Source organism: Scyliorhinus canicula, chromosome 5 (assembly GCF_902713615.1).
Source record: "Scyliorhinus canicula chromosome 5, sScyCan1.1, whole genome shotgun sequence".
In the NCBI taxonomy this organism is placed as follows: Eukaryota; Metazoa; Chordata; class Chondrichthyes; order Carcharhiniformes; family Scyliorhinidae; genus Scyliorhinus; species Scyliorhinus canicula.
Genome location: NC_052150.1, coordinates 94970189 through 94989007, shown reverse-complemented (window position 1 = coordinate 94989007; position 18819 = coordinate 94970189). Strand labels below are relative to the sequence as shown.

The 18819-nt window shown below is 42.9% G+C and overlaps 1 protein-coding gene across 4 annotated transcripts in view; it reads right to left on the bottom strand.

Moving 5' to 3' along the window:
- Positions 1–18819, bottom strand: part of igf2bp3 (insulin-like growth factor 2 mRNA binding protein 3) — a 199928-nt gene that overhangs the window by 19563 nt on the left and 161546 nt on the right. The window contains exons 11-12 of one of the 4 annotated variants that reach the window (XM_038797406.1): positions 12714–12779; positions 502–618 (exon numbers count right to left, since the gene is read on the bottom strand). In XM_038797406.1, the coding sequence (XP_038653334.1) occupies positions 502–618; positions 12714–12779 (183 nt within the window). Of the gene's footprint in view, positions 1–501; positions 622–12713; positions 12780–18819 lie in introns of all 4 variants that reach the window. The other 3 variants (XM_038797405.1, XM_038797407.1, XM_038797409.1) reach the window with 3 other exon arrangements.

Genomic DNA, 18819 nt, shown 5'->3' with positions numbered 1-18819 from the left:
CTTAGCTTTTAATATGAAACGTTGCTGGAAATGTCAGCAGGGTCAGGCAGAATCTGTTGAGTACAGTGCTAAAATGGCATGGTTTTTAAAATATAAATGTAGAGTACCCAATTACTGTTTGCCAATTGAGGGGAAATTTAGTGTGGCCAATCCACCTACCCTGCACATCTTTGGGTTGTGGGGGCAAAACCCACGCAAACACGGGGAGAACTTGCAAACTCCACATGGACAGTGACCCAGAGCCAGGATCGAACCTGGGACCTCGGTGCCATAAGGCAGCAGTACTATCCACTATGCCACCGTGTTGCCCCCCTAAAATGGCATGTTAAGATGACATTTCATGTTAACACTTTCTCTCCACAAATGCTACCCGACCTGCTGAAAATTTACAACACTTTTTGATTTCATCTCAAGATTTCCGGCATCTGCAATATTTTGCTTCTGTATCTCCATTTTTTAAAGAGGTCTGTCAAAGAAAAGTCAATATAATGTATTAGTTACCTTAATGGAAGCTGATGCATAGCGAGAGAGTTGTTTGATGTGTTGCCCCTTCTTGCCAATAATTGCACCTACAGCCAGGGCAGGGATGAAAACGTGAACCGTTTCAGATTCGGACTGCTGCTGCAATTAATATAGAGTAGATTATGTACAAACAACACAACTAATAGTTTATACACAAATTCTCAGATCATTTATTTTAATACTACATCAACACATTTTCCCATGTCTCGATGCTCGCCAAGAACCAATTAATATGACATTCTCCACAATTTCCTTTCCTTCTTCCGCTAGCATGGAGATGGTAAACTTGCACTCTATTGTTAACTTGGGCCAAACTAAACCCAAAATAAAATCCCACTTCCTATTGAGGTATCCATTTGTTTAAATTGTATACAGAACTAGCTGCCGACAGATCCATACATATTAATTGATAAAAGGGCATCTGATTGCAATAGCCAAAAGAGAAAACAAATCAAGTCAAAACCTAAATGTATATGTTTTGTTCTCCAAACTCTGATGTTTGTTGGGGAAATAAACACTGCCTGGATGACGTGCTCTTGAAGTTGGTTCACTTCCAAGGAACTGCTTCTGTTTCCTTTCATCAGTTGTTAAAAGTCTTTCTCTTTCTCCTTCCCAACTCCATAGTTTACATTTGCCCATACAAAATTATTATTATTTTAAAAAAATATGACCAACTTCAATAGCAAAAGTAATGGGCACACTATGTGCAAATTAGACCCGTGTAGGTTTGCATATTTGCATTGCCTACATTATAAACAGTAGCTACAATTTGTAAAGTACTTAATTGACTGTGAAGTGTTTTTGAGATGCCCCAAGGTTTTGAAAATCACTATACAAATGCAAGGCTGTTTTCTTTCTCCGGTCTCGAAATGATCAACTGGTGCTAGCAAACTGCAAAGTGAATGCAAGAACTGGTTTCTGTTCTGCCCCACTAAACGTTTCAAGGATAAGTCGACATCATAAAAACATGCTGACAAATACTATAACAGTATGAAATCCCAGGTGTACTCAAATTTTTAAAAATAAAAATTCAAGAGAAGTGATGCTGCTTTTAAATTGTCATTTGATCCTGCTAGACCTACTACGGACCAAGTAGAATAAAGACAGCCTTCTATTCAGTTTATGAATTAAAACCTTTAATAAAACTGCAGGAAAGCAGCTCTATCAATACAAAGCTTGGAGTTCAATATACAAACCATTTTACCATCTTTGTAACCATGCATACAAGGTTAATGTACTGATAAAAGTCAAGGAGCAATATATCCCAGATCTTGTACCTTCACCCGTTCAAGCTACTGTTCATGTAAGATGCATTTGGACTAAGAATTTTAGATCTGATTTATTTTTCAAAATTTCCCAGAGATCTAATAAATTATCCCCAGCATGTGGAAGATTATGGCTGGCAAAACTGCACTGATAGCCCTAGTTGCTCTGAGGTGATCCAGACACTGCAGACCTTGGGGACAATATTGCTTCCACATTGTGAAAGGTAGGAAATTCCATTTTAATTGAAATTTAACTGCAATTGAACTATTATATTGTGTAGCATTGAGAAGTGTAAATCCAGTGTCAATTTATCATTTTGAAATAATCTAATTTAGCCTGAAGGCCTTTTTATTAAAGAAAGATTAGAAGGTGCAAAGGATTAATATAGTATTACGCAACGTCAAAAAAATAAGTAGATGCTTATTTGAAACAAAATTAAATGCAAATAAAATTTAAATTTAGTAGTTATAAATTTTAAAGATTCAAACTCTAGTTCGAGACAAACAGCTCAGAATTAACTAAAGCTGGTGTTACAGGATGCATCAAAGTAAAAAGTGGTGAAGTAAAACCTTAGTTGTCACTTAAAAGGTGAAGAGACCTCAAACAGACGAGGAATTTCAGGTAAAGAAGCTAGTGGTTGTCCACTGTGACAGAAGCACAACTAAATTCCAAACCATTGAAAACTTTCAGATGAAATATTAAAACCCTCTCAGATTAATTTAATTTGTTCATTCTGAGGCAAAGATTGCCATGTTAACATTTTGGATGTGCGATAGGGTACATGTATTATGGCAGATCGGTGCCCTGAAGGTTCTGCTGCAAATAGGATGTTGCAGACAATCCAGTTTTGGGACAAGTTGCTGGTTCAGTATATTCTCTCCCTGCAGTTCTTGGTATCTCATGAAGGCTGCAACATTTTCTATTTGGCTTCCCTGGGTGCAGCGATCTGGGTGAGTTCTTCCAAGACTTCAACTTGATATCAACGATCCTGTAGCACTTCCATTGACCGCCATGAATGCACACCCCAGACTCGAGTTCTCCACAGAAGATTTGCTTTGGTAAGCGAGTATCAGGCGTTCTGGCTACCTGACCAGCCCAACTCGGTTGTGATTTCTCAATGTGGTGTGGATGCTTGGCATGTCAGCTCAGGTGATCACGGTGTCATGGTAATTTGTCCTGCCATCTAATCTTCAGAAGCTATTGGACACAGTTCAAGTGAAAGTTGCTGAGCTTCTTGGTGTGGGTACACAGTCCAATTCTCACTCACATGTGTCAGTCAGGACCACTGCTTTATAGACTTTGGGGCAAATCTTCCAAGTGGCGGCAATCACCAGATGCGGAGTTCTGATGCCAATCTACTTAGTTTTTTGCCCAACCCCAGAGCTCCATAGTTCTCACCCGGACTTCTGAACCAGGCCTCTTCAGAAATATGGAGGGCATCTGTTCCAGAATGCTTCCTCTCATAATATAGGACTATCAGTGGCAGGGGCAAACCATGACCCTTTAAAAAAATTTTTTTTAAGGGCACTAGCTGATGTAATTTAGCAAGTCTTCATTTGCTAATAGTGGTGAGCACTTCTGCCTTATAGAGCTACGGGCCTGATTCAATTCCGTCCTTGAGAAACAGTGTATGGAGTTTGCATGTTCTCCCAGTGTCTGCATGGGTTTGCCCTGGTTTCCTCGCCATCCGAAAATGCATGTTAGATGGATTGGCCATGATCAATGAGTGGGGTTACACGGATAAGGCAGGGGAGTGGGCCTGGGTTAGAGTGCTTTTTCGGACGGTCTGTGCAGACTCGATGGGCCAAATGGCATCCGTCTGCACTTTAGGGAATCTATGGAACACAGTAAAATGCTACTGAGCGTGAGAGCTAAGTGGGCAGTGTGTGCCACATCTGGGGATGGGGGGGGGGACATCACATGTCAAGCTCTGGACCGGCTGCTAGTGTATGGTCATCGACAATCGGAGACCTTGGTGTTTGCCTGGAGTAACTATACAAAGTTGTATAATGAATTTCTCAATGTCCTGATGAGCATTTATTCTTTAATGGATGAAATGAAAATAAATGAAAATCACTTATTGTCACAAGTAGGCTTCAAATGAAGTTACTGTGAAAAGCCCCTAGTCGCCAAATTCCGGCGCCTGTTCAGGGAGGCTGGTACGGGAATTGAACCGTGCTGCTGGCCTGCCCTGGTCTGCTTTCAAAGCCAGCGATTTAGCGATGTGCTAAACCAGCCTCTGGATACCACCAGAAACAGATTATCTGACAGTTAATTTATTTGTTGTGGGATCTTGTGTGCAAACTTGCTGTTGCGAGTTTACTAGAGTGATTACATTTCCATAATTGAGATATCCTGAAGCCATGAAGGAGACTAGTAAAAAACTATTTATCGTGAATTAAAGAGACGTGACACTATAACAAACCAAACTAGATGGCATCTCCAGTCAGAAGAGAATCTCCAAACCATGCTTGATAACCTCGCGGAAGCATATCAAAGAATCGGTCTCCACCTCAACAAGACTCGAGTCCTTTACCAACCCACCCCAGTGCAAGATCCATTCCCTCTCTCCATTAAGATCAACGGAGAAACCCGACAAAACATCAAACTTTTCCTAACATGGGGAGCCAGCCCTCCTCTAAGACTGACATCGATGTGGGGATCCAACATAGTATCCAATCCGTGAGCGCCTCCTTCAGACGCCCAAGGACAAGAGACTTTGACCACTGCAGCATTCATGCTGACACAAAGATCCTAATGTACAAAGTAGTCATCCTCCTAACTCTTCACAGCTCAGAAACTTAATTATGTACAGACCCATCTCAAGGCTCTGGAGGTACCATCAATGCTGTCTGTGATGGTTTCTCCACATCAACTGGAAGGACAGGTGTACTAACATCTGCGTGTTTGGAAGGAGCCAAGAGCACCAGTATCAAGGCCATAATCACCCGAAACCAACTCCGTTGGGCCGGGCATGTGCTTAGGATGTCAGAGTCCCGACTGCCAAAGCAAATCTTCTTCGCCCAGTTAAAGGAAGGCTCCTGATCAAGAAGATGACAAAGGAAGCACTTACCACAAAAAATGCAACATAGATGTTAACAGCTGGGAGACACTTGATCAGGAGAGACCTACGTGGAGGAATTCTTCGATGATAGCCAAAGCAAGAGGAGGCACGGAAAAGAAGCTCGAGAAAGGAATGCCAGCGATCTGGTGTCCAAGGACTGATAACACCTGGCGAGTGCGCAGTAGACGATGCGACTCTAGGATCAGGCTCATCAATTTCCTCTTGCAACTGTTATGAAATGTTGTCCCAATTAGATCATTCAATATACGTTCATTTTAAATACATAGGGGACAATTCTCTGGCCACGTTTCCCCTAGGATAAATTCTGCCATGTTGGGAGAATTGCAGGAGCCCCCAAAAAATGGCACAAATCAGTTTCCCATTCTTCTGGCCCGCTCCAGGTGGCATGATCAGGATCTTGCCCAGAAGGGAGAGAACCTGATCCAAACTAATTCATATTCATTTTAACCTCCAGTTGAATGCAGCGACCTCCCAGTTCTCTCCCTCCACGACACCCCTCCAAAGCAGGAAGTCACCCAGGTGCGAATCATTACCAGGCACCAGGGACACTGAAGGGTAGCAAGGGGGCGGGTACCTCTCTACACTTAACTCCAGAGTGCCGGGGGGGGGGGGGGGCGCTTGGGCTGGAGGGGCTGAGGTTGGCGGATGGAAGAGGTTCCTCACCAGGGAGCTCAAGGAGGACATCAAGATCGGCATAAAAGGCAGTAGTCAAGGTGGTGGTCACAGAAGCACTGGCTGCCAGGCAGGTGGTTCTGGACAAGGCGGAGAGACAACTGGAGGCCCAGGGGAACACCACTAAAGAACTGGAAACGGCCTCAACAGACCAGAGCGACGGGATCGCCGCTCTGGAGACCTGGATAGCAAGGTTGGTGACGACACAGGGAACTGAAATGGAAGATAGAAGACCAGGAGAAGCGGAAGGGGAAGATAGAAGATCAGGAGAAGCGGCGCGGCCCGGCCCCAAAACCGGAGGATAGTGGGCCTGCCGGAGGGAACCGAAGACACAAACACTGTAGACTACATGGCCCAGATGTGAGGAGAGCCAGCTTCCCCAACCCGCCAGAGATAGACAGAGCCCACAGGTCATTCTGGCTGAAACCCAGGGCTGGGGAACAGTCAAGGGACATAATCGCCAAGGTGGGCCTGTACCAAGACCGGGAAAAAAATCCTAAACTGGGCAAGGCAGACAAAGACCTGGGAGGAACAACAGGTTCGGATAGACCAGGATATTGGAGCGGACCTGGCCAACCGCTGGGCGGAGTTTAACGGAGCAAAGGTGACCTTGTTCAAAAGTGGGAAGTTTGGGATGCTGTATCCAGCCAAATTGTGGGTCACTTTCCAGGGCACAGAACACTACTTCACGGCCCCTGCCGATACGGACAGATTTGTCTGAGAAAATGGCTGGGAAGGCAGCAACGGTCACCTGGAAATACCGAAATGCTGAAAGATAACGTGTGTGTGATTGCACCACCTTGCTCCGAAGGGAAGCAGAGCACAGGAGAGGGGGAGGAGGAGGATGAAAAGTAGCGAGTGAGGCAGAGACCTAGACTTTCTGCAGGAGGGGGGCCACCACATTAGCAGGAAAGCTAGCGTCAGGAGGTAGGAGTGGCTGGGGGGGGGGGGGGGGAAGCATGGCACGTCCCCCATGGTGGAGGGAGTACCTGGCAACAGAGGCGGGGAGGAGTATACAGCACCAGCGGGACATAGCTAGGAGGGTGGGTGGTGGTGGTGGTGGGGAGGGAGGGAGGGAGGGAGGGAGGGAGGGAGGGAGGGAGGGAGGGAGGGAGGGAGGGAGGGAGGGAGGGAGGGAGGGAGGGAGGGAGGGAGGGAGGAGGGAGGGAGGGAGGGAGGGAGGGAGGGAGGGAGGGAGGGAGGGAGGGAGGAGGGAGGGAGAGAGAGAGAGGAGGGAGGGAGGGAGGGAGAGGAGAGAGGAGAGAGAGAGAGAGAGGAGAGAGAGAGAGAGGAGAGAGAGAGAGAGAGAGAGGGAGAGAGGGAGGGAGGGAGGGAGGGAGGGAGGGAGGAGGGAGGGAGGGAGGGAGGGAGGGAGGGAGGGAGGGAGGGAGGGAGGGAGGGAGGGAGAGAGAGAGAGAGAGAGAGAGAGAGAGAAAAGAGGAAAGAACCACCATGGGGGGGGGGGGGGGGAAAGAGAACAAAGGGATGGGGGGGGGGGAGAGAATCTAGGCTGGCTATCACAGGCCACACATGGTAGAAAGAAACAAAATGGCACCAAGAGCAGCCACTTTAGAGGGTCCCCAAACAGAGGGAAATCCCAGAGTGTCACGTTGGGAGGCCCCTGGACAAAGGGAAACCCCGGCGTGCCGGGGGCCGGGCTCATGGAGAGCACGGTGACCGCGGCCTCACAGAGAGCAGTGACCACGACGCCGTGAGGCAGCAGTGCTAACCACAGCATCACCATACTGCCAGGGGGAAACTACTTTAACTGTGTACAGGACCCACAGACAGAGAAAACCACAAATCGGGGGAGGACCTCAAAACATGGCAAAAGAACTAGGCATGTTTATGGCAGTGGACCTGTGGAGGTTCACACACCAAAGGGAGAAGGAGTTCTTATTCTCCCAGGTACACAAGGTATACGCACGCATGGAGTTTAAAAGCAGTGCTTCCAGGGATAATAAGAGTGGAATACTTCGCAATTGTAATCTCTGACTATGCTCCAAACTACATGAACGTGAGGTTGGAGATGGCCCGTGCCCAAAGAGAGAGAGAGAGAAAGAGGGTATATCCAGAGATGGACCCAAAAGCAGGGTCACAAGGTTACAGGGTAGACAAAAGGTGTATACACACACGAGGGGGGGGGGGGGTTAAGAGGAGAAAGAACAGCAGCAACCCCCCCCCCAGATGGAAACTTGTAAAATATTTTCAGTGGTTTAGAATTGGATTATTATGGCATGTCTTACATCTAGCACCGTTATGACAGTGCTCTTCACAATGTGCTCCATACGCAGATGCTAAATAACGAAAAGCCAATAAAAACATTTAAAAAAAATTCAAAGGCTCTGTTCCCACTGTCTTTTGAGGAGTTCCAAAGACCTTAAAAAAATTCTCATGTCTTAAATGAGTGACCCCTGGTTCTTAAAGTGACCCCTCATTCTAGATTCTCCAACAAGAGTAAACAGCCTCACCATATCCACTCAGACAAGACTCCACAGGATCTTAACAGGTTTGAATCAAGGCACCCCTTAAATTCCAGTAGGTACAAGCCTAACCTGACCAAGCTTTTATCATTAGGAAACCCATCCATTCCTGGTAGTTTAGTAAACCTTTTCTATACTCCTGTTGCATTTCCGGCTTTCCTTAAACAGGAGACCAATACTGTACACAGTACTCTCAATGTGGTCGCATCAATGCCCTGTACAACTAAAGCATAACCTCACGACTATTATAACCAATTCCCCTCACAATAAACGATAAAATTCTTTTGGCTTTGCCAATTACCTGTGTAATTGCAAACTAGCCTTTGTGATTCATGCACTAGGACACCCAGATTCTCTACACCCAAACACTACTATCTCTCCCCATTCAGATTATAGGCTTCTTTTTTATTCTCCTTGCCAAAATGGACAATTTCACATTTGCCCACATTATACTCCATGTGCCAGACCGTTGCAAACTCACTTAACCTACAGCCTTTTGTAGCTTCCTTGTCTCCTCAAAATTTACTTTCATACCCACCTTAATGCCATTGGCAAATTGAGCAACTACACCTTCAGTCCCTTCATGCAAGTCATTTATATAAATTGTAAAAGGTGAAGGCCCCAGCACTTATTTTTGCCATACCAATTGTTATATCCTGCCAACCAGAAAAATACTTATTTATGCCAACCTGTTAGTTGGCCAATCTTCAATCCATGCCCATATGTTACCTCTACATGATGAGCGTTTATTTTCTACAATAACCTTTGATGTGGTGTCTTATCAATTGTGTTCAGAAAATAAGCACAGTATATCCACCAGTGCCCCTTAATCCACAGCACGTGGGTTTCCTTTAAATATCCCCAATAAATTAGGTAAACTTTATTTCCCTCCCACAAAACCGTATCGATTCTGCCCAATGGCCTTGAATTCAGTGCCCTTCTATAACGTCTTTAATAACAGCTTCTAATATATTCCGAGTGACAGGATGTTAGGCGAACTGGCCTGTTTCCTTCTTTGTCTCCCTCCCTTTTTGAATAAAGGAGTTACATTTGTTATCTTCAATTCAGACCGATGCAAAATACTTCCATAATTCATCTACCTTTGCATTCACCCTCCTAGTTTTAGGAACCATTCAAAAATCCTCCTATTTTGATCAAACCTTTATTCATCCTGGCATGTTAATATTCTGTTTCCCATTGCTTTGTCTCCACAATACACTTTCATATAACATATAGCACCCAAAAATGTCTTATTGCACAAGAGGTGCTCAATCCCCAGCTGAATTCCATCATACCTATTCTTCAACCCTGATGCCAGCTCAGGCTCGAAATCCACTTCAGAAAGCCCACAGCTAATTTCTGTGCCTCTTTGACATTCACCAAAGACTATTACGGCACAGCCCCCAACTTCTCATGAGAATGTTGCAAATTAATGCAAGTCAGTAATGTCACACATTCAAAACATTTTTCTGTGCAATTGCAGAGTTAATCCTGCAAGTTTCTGAAAAGGAGGAATCCAAAAAGCAAACGTCTGATTGAATTTTTTTAAAAAATCATTTACGGGATGTGGGAGTCACTGGTTAGGCTAACATTTGTTGCCCAATCCCAGTTGCCCTTCAGAAGGTGGTGAGTTGCCTTTGCTGTGTAGATACACCCACTTTGCTGTTAGGGAGGGAGTTCCAGGATGTTGCCCCAGCAACATCCTGAAGGAACGGCGATATATTTCCAAGTCAGGGTGGTGAGTGACTTGCGGGCGAACCTCCAGTTGGTGGGATTCCCAGGTATCTGCTGTTCTTGTCCTTCTAGATGTCAGTGATCGTGGGTTCGGAATGTGCTATCTGAGGTACTTGGCAAATTCCTGCAGTGCACCTTGCAGCAGACACACACGGCTGCCACTGTTCATCGGTGGTGGAAAGATTGGATGTTTGTGGAAGGGGGAGCAATCAAGCTGGCTGCTTTGTCCTGGATGGTGTCAAGCTTTTTGAGTGTTTTTGGAGCTGCACACATCCAGGCAAGTGGAGAGTATTCCATTACACTCCTGACTTGTAGAAAGCTAGTGCTTGAAACAAACATGTTGGACTTTAACCTGGTGTTGTAAGACTTCTTACTGTGCAAACGCCACATGGACAGTGACCCAGAGCTGGGAACGAACCAGGGACCTCGGCGCCGTGAGGATCGGTCATCTTTTAAAATAAATTTAGAGCACCCAATTATATTTTTTCCCAATTAAGGGGCAATTTAGCGTGGCAAATCCACCTATCCTGCACATCTTTTGGGTTGTGGGGGAAAAACCCATACAGACACTGGGAGAATGTGCAAACGCCACATGGCCAGTGACCCAGGGCCAAGATTCGAACCCAAGTCATCAGCGTCGTAGGCAGCAGTGCTAACCACTGTGCCAGCATGCTGCCCTAAACATGATGTGGAGATGCCTGCGTTGGACTGGGGTGACCACAGCAAGAAGCCTGACAACACCAGGTTACAGTCCAACAGGTTTGTTTCAAATCACTAGCTTTTGGAGCACTGCTCATTCACCTGAGGAGGGAGCAGTGCTCTGAAAGCTAGTGATTTGAAACAAACCCATTCGACCTTAACCTGGTGTTGTAAGACTTCTTACTGTGCCCTCAACATCCACACTTCTAATCTTATGATGGAAGGGAGGTCATTGATGAAGCAGCTTAAGATGGTTGAACCTAGGACACTACCCAGAGGAATTCCTGCAATGATGTCCTGGAGCGGAGATTGACCTCCAATGACCACAACTAGTTCCCCCACTCCCCACTGACTCCAGTATAGCTAGGGCTCCTCAATGCCATACACGGTCAAATGCTGCCTTGGTGTAAAGGGCAGTCACTCTCATCTCACCTCTGGCACTCAGCTCTTTTGAATACAGCAGTTGGATAGTCTTAAATTATTGTGCATTAAGAAATTGGTTACATTTTAATGAGTTGGTGGAAATCTTGCCATTGAAGATCGAATTAGTTCTGTCATTCTCTAAAATTCTTGAGATTCCAGCCAAAATCCCAAGAATGCATTTGAAAAAAGGATGGTCCCGTTGCTCATGCTTTAATCCATATCCAAACATCACATGTTATTTGCTTGGAATTTGCTGTTTCACGTCCTGGATTAAGTGAAGTGAAATGCCCAAATATGTCACGATAGAGGATTAAATCCAGATTTTCTCCTAGAATTTTCCTAGTGTTACCAGATCCAGATAATTGTTTGCCTAGTATAAAGATAGACATGACACTTCTTCAAACAAAGGGGTGATGGCAACTATAATCAGAGTGACTGACACAAGGTGCTATTTTCGTCAGAGTAGCCTTTGATAATTCAAGGCCAACCGTAGTACATTTCAGTAATTCAGAGATTCTTCTGTTGGGTGGTTCAAAAACTGTGGTAATCTATAACAAAAAGCATCAACATCTTGAGCGAAATAATGATTTTTTTTCCTACATGCATATCTTCAAAACAAGAAGGAAGAAATATTGGTGCTGGCTCATCCATTAAATGGGTTGGATTCTGCTGTAAAGTTGATGTATTAATGATGCAAATCAATTTCATCGCCTTCAGTAGTTTGAGAAATGCTGAGAGTTGTCAATCTTCAGAATATGCTAATAATTTATGTCACTCTTCCTATTGGTTTTGTACAAATAGCATCTGCCCCTTAGCCAACCCATTATTTTCAAACATTTGCACATTACCTGCTTGTTAATCTAAATAATGAATGTCAAGTGTGGTGACTAAAAACAGGAAGCACCTTTTAACTATGTGATAATTGATAAATGTGTCAGTCAAGTGCTCTGACACGGAATTGAAGGATTTAAACCGTGGATAGATACTCATTCTTTTAGTTAGTAAATTCTAGATTTTTTTTTAAGAAATAGCAATTTTAAAAAAATCATACTTTCTCTTTATCACTGTTTTCTCTCTCTCTCAATTCAGTTGCTTTCTGCATTTGTTTTTACCCAAAATCACCTCCTCCCAAGTTATTCCTGTTTCTTTAGGAAACTGTGTTGGCCCTACCATTCACTAAGACCCTATTATGCCCTATCTCTGTTATCAGTTTGTACTTCAGCAAGCTACGTGCAAAAGGGGAGCTTTTTCTCCCCCCCAATTAAGCACGGCCAATCCATTTACCATGCATATCTTTTGGGTTGTGGGGGGTGAGACCCACGCAGGCATGGGGAGAATGTTCAAACTCCACACGGACAGTGACCCGGGGCCGGGACTGAACCCAGGTCCTCAGCGCCGTGAGGCAGCAGTGATAATCACTGCGCTACCATGCCGCCCGCAAAAGAGCACAGAAGAAAGTCCAGTGAGGTGCCCCCGCTCCAGCGACATTCCAATGGCACTTAGATAAAACTAGAATGAATAACTGCTTTGCATTTTGCAGATTTTTTTTTAAGCATCATCTCAGCATGACCATTGTAAATAGATAATTAGATTGCCAAAAGACAGGGTATGCAGGTGAACTATGAGGGATAAGTGAACGTCAGACCTTTTTTGTTGATATAAAATACTTCAATAAACCTATTACACCAAAATCAGTTCATTTATGCAGATTATATATATATATATTATTTTTTTTAAAGTGAAGATAGTTCTATTGTTACTACATCTTCAGCTGGAAAGCAGGTCAGGCAAACAGTGCTGTGCATAGCAGACTAAAAATAGTCACTTACAGCTAGTTGCTGGCCCCCTGAAGCAATGCTCGATAACGCATACACATCACAGAAATTTGGATAGCTCTAAATCAAAGAAAATTGTCATTTAAGTAACTTCAGTTTCTGCTCAGAATTTCAATTCAGCTTTCTACTGCAGATGCCAAATGGAAAACAGTGAAAATATGAAACATGAATTTTACCTTTTTTTCTATAATCAAAAAACATTAACAGCCAAAATGAAATAGAAAGTACAATTATCCTAGGACATTATTTTTTGTATAAATGACATACAGTACATGTTACATTTTATAGAATCTCTTAAAAAGGAACAAAGCATACAGACTATAAGACCCATCAGGTCTAAATTGGTGAAGTACCAGTTCTGAAAGTGGTTCTTCCTTTGGAATGTACTTTAAATAATTAAGAATGGTAACTAGGTAGACCATTATTAATAAAGCTGACAATTGGTTTATCACTAAAAAATAAGCTTTGCTAAATCAGTGTCAGCCCATCACCGGTGAGTAAAAAGATTTTTAAAATGTCTAATCCTAGCTATATTAGCGCACACCGGTTCCATTCTAATAAATTAGAAACGTTTTTAAACCGTTCCAGTGCCCTTGTATCTAAACAAGCTGATGAATTTCTGGAGCCTCTCGAGAGGCTGGGAAACTTCAAATAGTGGTTGATTCAGTCTGGGGGAGGGGTCAGCTTCTACTATCACATTTTAAAACCAGTGCAAATGACAGCAGAAACTCCAGTAGTACTGAACGTAATTAGCACTTAAATTTTTTTGCATCTTTTCTTTCCATTTACAGCAAAATCTGCTTTAAATTTTTTTAAAAATCAGAACAACCAAGTGGGAAAATCCAGGCCAACAAATCTGGAGGATCAAATAGCCTCGCTGTACAGCATACTGAATCAACTCTTGAATTTGACGCATACTTCACCTCTAACGTCCAGTATAATCTAAATTGAAGATGACGACAAATTTGGTGTTTGTAACAGACCAGACACAAATAGAACAAAATGCAACCCTATGCGGATGATACTAAATATATACAGTGATTTACATATACTGAGCCCAGGCTAAGCTGCATCGGCATCGGTGCCAAAATATTCAATTGTATCAATTACAGTGGAACATGTATAGGATCTTAATGCAATCAATAAACAGTTTAAAAACTAATGCAGTTTATTGAGCCTTAATGCAAGTACTACTTATTTATGGTGCTCCTAATTTTATACAATGTTAAGAACCTTGCTGATGTTACCCGTAAGAATGTCACAAAATCTCAAAGGATAACCTGAAACACTGGTTCTTAGTGTGCATTGGTTTGGAATAATTGAGGAACCATGTACAATCCAGTGAGGAACCCGACCAGTCAGTCAGTGTAAATAATTAATAAAGAATATTTATTAACAAAGGAAAAATACATGAGAAAAGGCTAATCCACACTATGACATTTAAGTATATTAATAACGAACACCATTTTATCTGAAGTTACCTCTTGTTCCATAATGCACCCACAAACACAGAGACACTCCTTTTCCCAAGCAATTTCAGTAATTCTACAGGTCAAATCCAGTTAATAGTTGCCACACAGTACTGCTTAGGTTCAGGAAAGGCATGACACTGCATCTTTTAAAGGAGAATATCTGCAATTTTCCATGGCTCTAAATGTTAGATAGAACAGACATCCATGGCTCGGATTGCAGATAGGACTGGTCTGTGACAGGTTGTGGGCCAGTTCTCCATCCAGCAATGAGGGTGCTCGCAGTTAATACTGTTCAATCTCTGATATTCCACCCTGTGCATTCAGCTAACTACATCTCTCAAATTGCTTGCCGGTAGGATTTAGGGAGGCGGTGGTCTCATGGTATTGTCACTGGACTAGTAATCTAGACAAGCAGGGTAATGCTCTGGAAACCCAGGTTCGAATCCTACCACAGCAGATGGCGAAATTTGAATTCAATAAAAAAAAATCTTGAATTAAAAAAGCCTAATGATGACCATGAAACCATTATCGATTGCTGTAAAACCCCACCTGGTTCACTAATGCCCTTTAGGGAAGGAGATTTGTCATCCTTACCTAGTCTAGCCTGCATGCGACTCCAGATCCACAGCAATAGGGTTGACTCTTAAAATGCCACTCAGTTCAAGGGTAATTAGGGATGGGCAAACAACATCCACATCCTAAGAACACATTTTAAAAGAAATTGTATCGCCCCATTGATCTCTGGTAAACAAGATTTGATGTGGCCATTCGCTCCTCAATGTCTTGAGATGCCTGGAAAACTTGTTACTGGGAAAATCAAAACTCATTATTTCCCTAGACGCCTGCTAGTCTCGTTGCTTATTTGTTCACCTCAAGTTCACTGTTAAATTCGTAAATTTCCCAAATTCCTGACAACAAATGGGACTTTAAATTTGTGGAAAAGAAATGTATTATTGTGAAGGATACCTTTCAGACAGGGGTTTTAAATACGTATATATTTAAAATTATTCTTCCATTAAGTTAATAGTTAAGTTACCTTGCAATAGTGTTCTTCTGCAACTCGAGCTCTCAAAAATATTTCACCTACCATGAACAATTTATGGGAACATAATCAGGACAACTGTTGGAAATCACAGGTTGAGAAAAGGCTGCGTTTATTGCACATAATTTTGAATTTGTTGCTCCATGTCATCATTGCGAGTGACAGAGTAGGCAGCAGCCAGGACTAAAGTTGGCACTGCTCTGGCTGTGTCCTTGTATCCATCCTTATTGGATCCATAAAGTTCCAAATCCACTAGACTGAGGAAATACCCAAAACTCAACTATTTGAATATGTATTCAAGCAAAACAAATTTGTAAAAAAAGCACTAAGTGGGTGGAGGTTACCAGAGATGGAGATCTATCCTGCGATTGTCTTCAAGCAGAAGGAGTGGTCTGCACAAATGCTCATACAGATAAAGCGGCTGCAGTATATCAGGTTTCCAATTAACCCCAACAAATGGTAAGACGACAAATGGAAATCTCATTATGCAGCAGTTCCTCAATGGAACCATTTAGTGCCATATAGTGACGCAAGAGCTTACTGACACCACTGAGTCATAGCATGAAGATATCACTGCTGCATGCACACAGGGGCACTGACAGGCTGGGCACAGCAGAGTGACATCATTGATTTGCTGTGCAGACCAGCAGGCGGTATCAGTGGCCATCGTATAAAGCCGTCTTATGTTGACAGGAGAGACAGCACTGGGACTATCACCATTTTTTCCTACTTTGGTTTGGTTGTTGCACCTTCAATCAAAACAGTACAGGAGTTAATATTCAGCTAAACTAGACCCAGCAAATCCTTAACTTGTACATTTCTCTCGTCAAACTTATGGACATTATGAATAAATAAACTGTCATTCACACTATTGTATCTTACGGCACTGATACAGGTAAAAGTATAAGAAATGGAGGAAAACATAAACAACCAAGAGTAGAAAATGAAGGAAAGAACGGTGTAGAACATTTCAAAATTATGGTCAGGCCATAAAGTGAATTTATTGATATTCAAGATTTGGCAATCCAATGACAGCCACACTCTTGCAACCAGGAGATGGAGCCACTGTCAAAGCCATTGGGATAAACAAAATATCCCAACTGGGTTAATGAATAGAGTTTGGCATAATTGCAATAATTGGAAGTCAAACGCATCTATAAGGTACAACAGGGGCCTATGAAAAAGTGCCAAATTCAATAAAATTACAAGCATTGCTATGTCAGTTTTAAGAAATGAAAGACAGGAGATCCAAGGTATCAAGAGATATGGGATACTGATAATCAATACTTACAAGGTACCAACCATGGGTCAAGCATTCACCGATTAAGCTTCAGCTGGAATAGGACTTGCGATCAAATGTAAAAGAATATTATCTGGCTGCACTGGCAGTGTTTCAACCCCTTTGTTTAATGTTAATGGAAATTGTTTAATGGAATTTAGCTCTGTGGGGGAGGGGGGGAAATCATGGTTGCTCAAAATTGAGCAAACTCTCGTCAGTCAAGCAAAATTTGTATGTGTAGTGTCTGGTAGTTCCCCTCATGAAAATCATGAAATCATAAGAAAATTACCAAACAATCAACAGTATGCAAAGGAGCTCAGATTTCCCCATGAATAAAATAATTTAGGGACCCTAGAGTATTACAGACCGAAGTTTAGTAGTGATTCAGAGGACTGAGGGCCGTGCAGCCTGGTTACCTGGGACACCTGCGGCCTGATTCAATGTGTTGATACAGAGGAGGATGGACATTTGGTCCACATTACATATTCAATTACAATGAGGGACTTAACCTCAGATAACGGTAGAGTAAGCATACTGAAAAATATTTAGAAAAGATAGCTCATTGTCCACCTGCTGCAGGTGAAATGTAGTAATATTTCAGCACTCTTACTGTGTGCACAGCGGTGGCAAATGTGGAGCACAGCACATTCCTGAAAGGGCACTCAGGTAGCTAAAGTCAGGAATTTGGTGAAACAGGGGATTTTCAAGTAAGCATTTCTCAAGCTTAAAAGTTATTTTAACATTTAGAATTTGACTCAAAACTTTTAAAAACTGCAAAATAGATTGAAAGCTAGTTAAGACATTATTAACAAACTAAATAAAAACATATATACACAAGTTAGATTGTCACAGAAGGGCAGATGGTATGCACTAACTGCCTCACTTAATCCCACTCCACATAATCTGAGATAGCAATTGCTGATTACCCTACGCTCTTCACCCCAGGGAGGAGAAACCTATTGACCACAAAATAAGGCAAATCTGAGAATAAACCTGATGGACATGGGAGATAAAAGAAACGTCCTCATTACTCATGCAAAAACCACCACGGATTTGCCCCACACAATCTGCTGCATAAAAGCCACCCATGATGGAATCAGAAACTTGGATCTAGATCGGTTCACTCAACGGTCGAATAAAAATTAAGCCCCACCCCCCAAAATTAGCTGGTGTTATCCCCAAGTCAGGAATAGAAGTCAGTAACTTGTAAATAAAAGCAGTGTCATCCCAATTTGGAGCATACATATTAACTAGGACCACTAAGGTTCCCGCCAAAGACTCACTGACAATTACATGTTTCTTGTTTTGGTCCGCCAAGATCTTAGCAGCCGAAAAAGAACCCTTTTATGAATCGAACCCCCTGGGCCCCCCATCATTGAAACCAGAGTGGGATACCTGCCCCACCCATCCCTTCCGTAACCTTGCCTGGTGCCCGACCCACAAATGGTCTCCTGCAGAAACACCACATCGGTATTCAAACTTTTCAGGTGATAAAATATCCTCAACCTTTTTGCTGGGCCTTCCACCTCATCCCATGCCATAATCAGCCATTTCCACTAAGAAATGGTAATCCAGCAACTACTTAAGAGTACAAACAGCGAGCCCACCAAACCCTCCATAAAGACAAAACAAAGAGCAAGCTGTAGTCACCATCAGAAAACAATCCCTGCCCCCACCACCACACCCAAATAAACAAAAACAACCAAAAGATGAACAAAAGACCATAACCCCTACCTCAACTATCCCAAATAAAAACCCTAGGATTATTATCTAAAATTACACTAAAATAATGAACTGCAGTTACCCCCACCACTTTGCTCCCATGAGCTAGCTCTGCACCTAGTATGACAGCTCCACCTGGAGTAAAGACAAATAAATAGCCATAACAACCAGCCCCTGCCCAAATCTAACTTAAATAAACAAAGAAAAAACACCCATCCCACACAAGAACGATAAAATACAAACTTGTACAAGAAACCCCATAATCAAGTCTCCATAATCACATGCCCTCCCCAACAATACAAAGATTTTGCAAAAATTACAATTAACTCGCCCCCAGCCTATACTTCCTAACAAAAGCATCAGCCTCCTCCATTGTGCATTGAAATAATAGTCCTTCGTATTATAAGTCACTTGGAGGCATGCAGGGTATACCACCACAGACCAAACTCCAGTCACCTTAAATGTCACCTGCCTTTTAGTCAGTTCCGCTCCCAAATCTTGATAGAGCCTGATGGTATGGTCTTCCCATTTGTAGTCTCAGTGATCCTTTGCCCACCTCAGGACTTGTTCCCTCTCCTAATGACT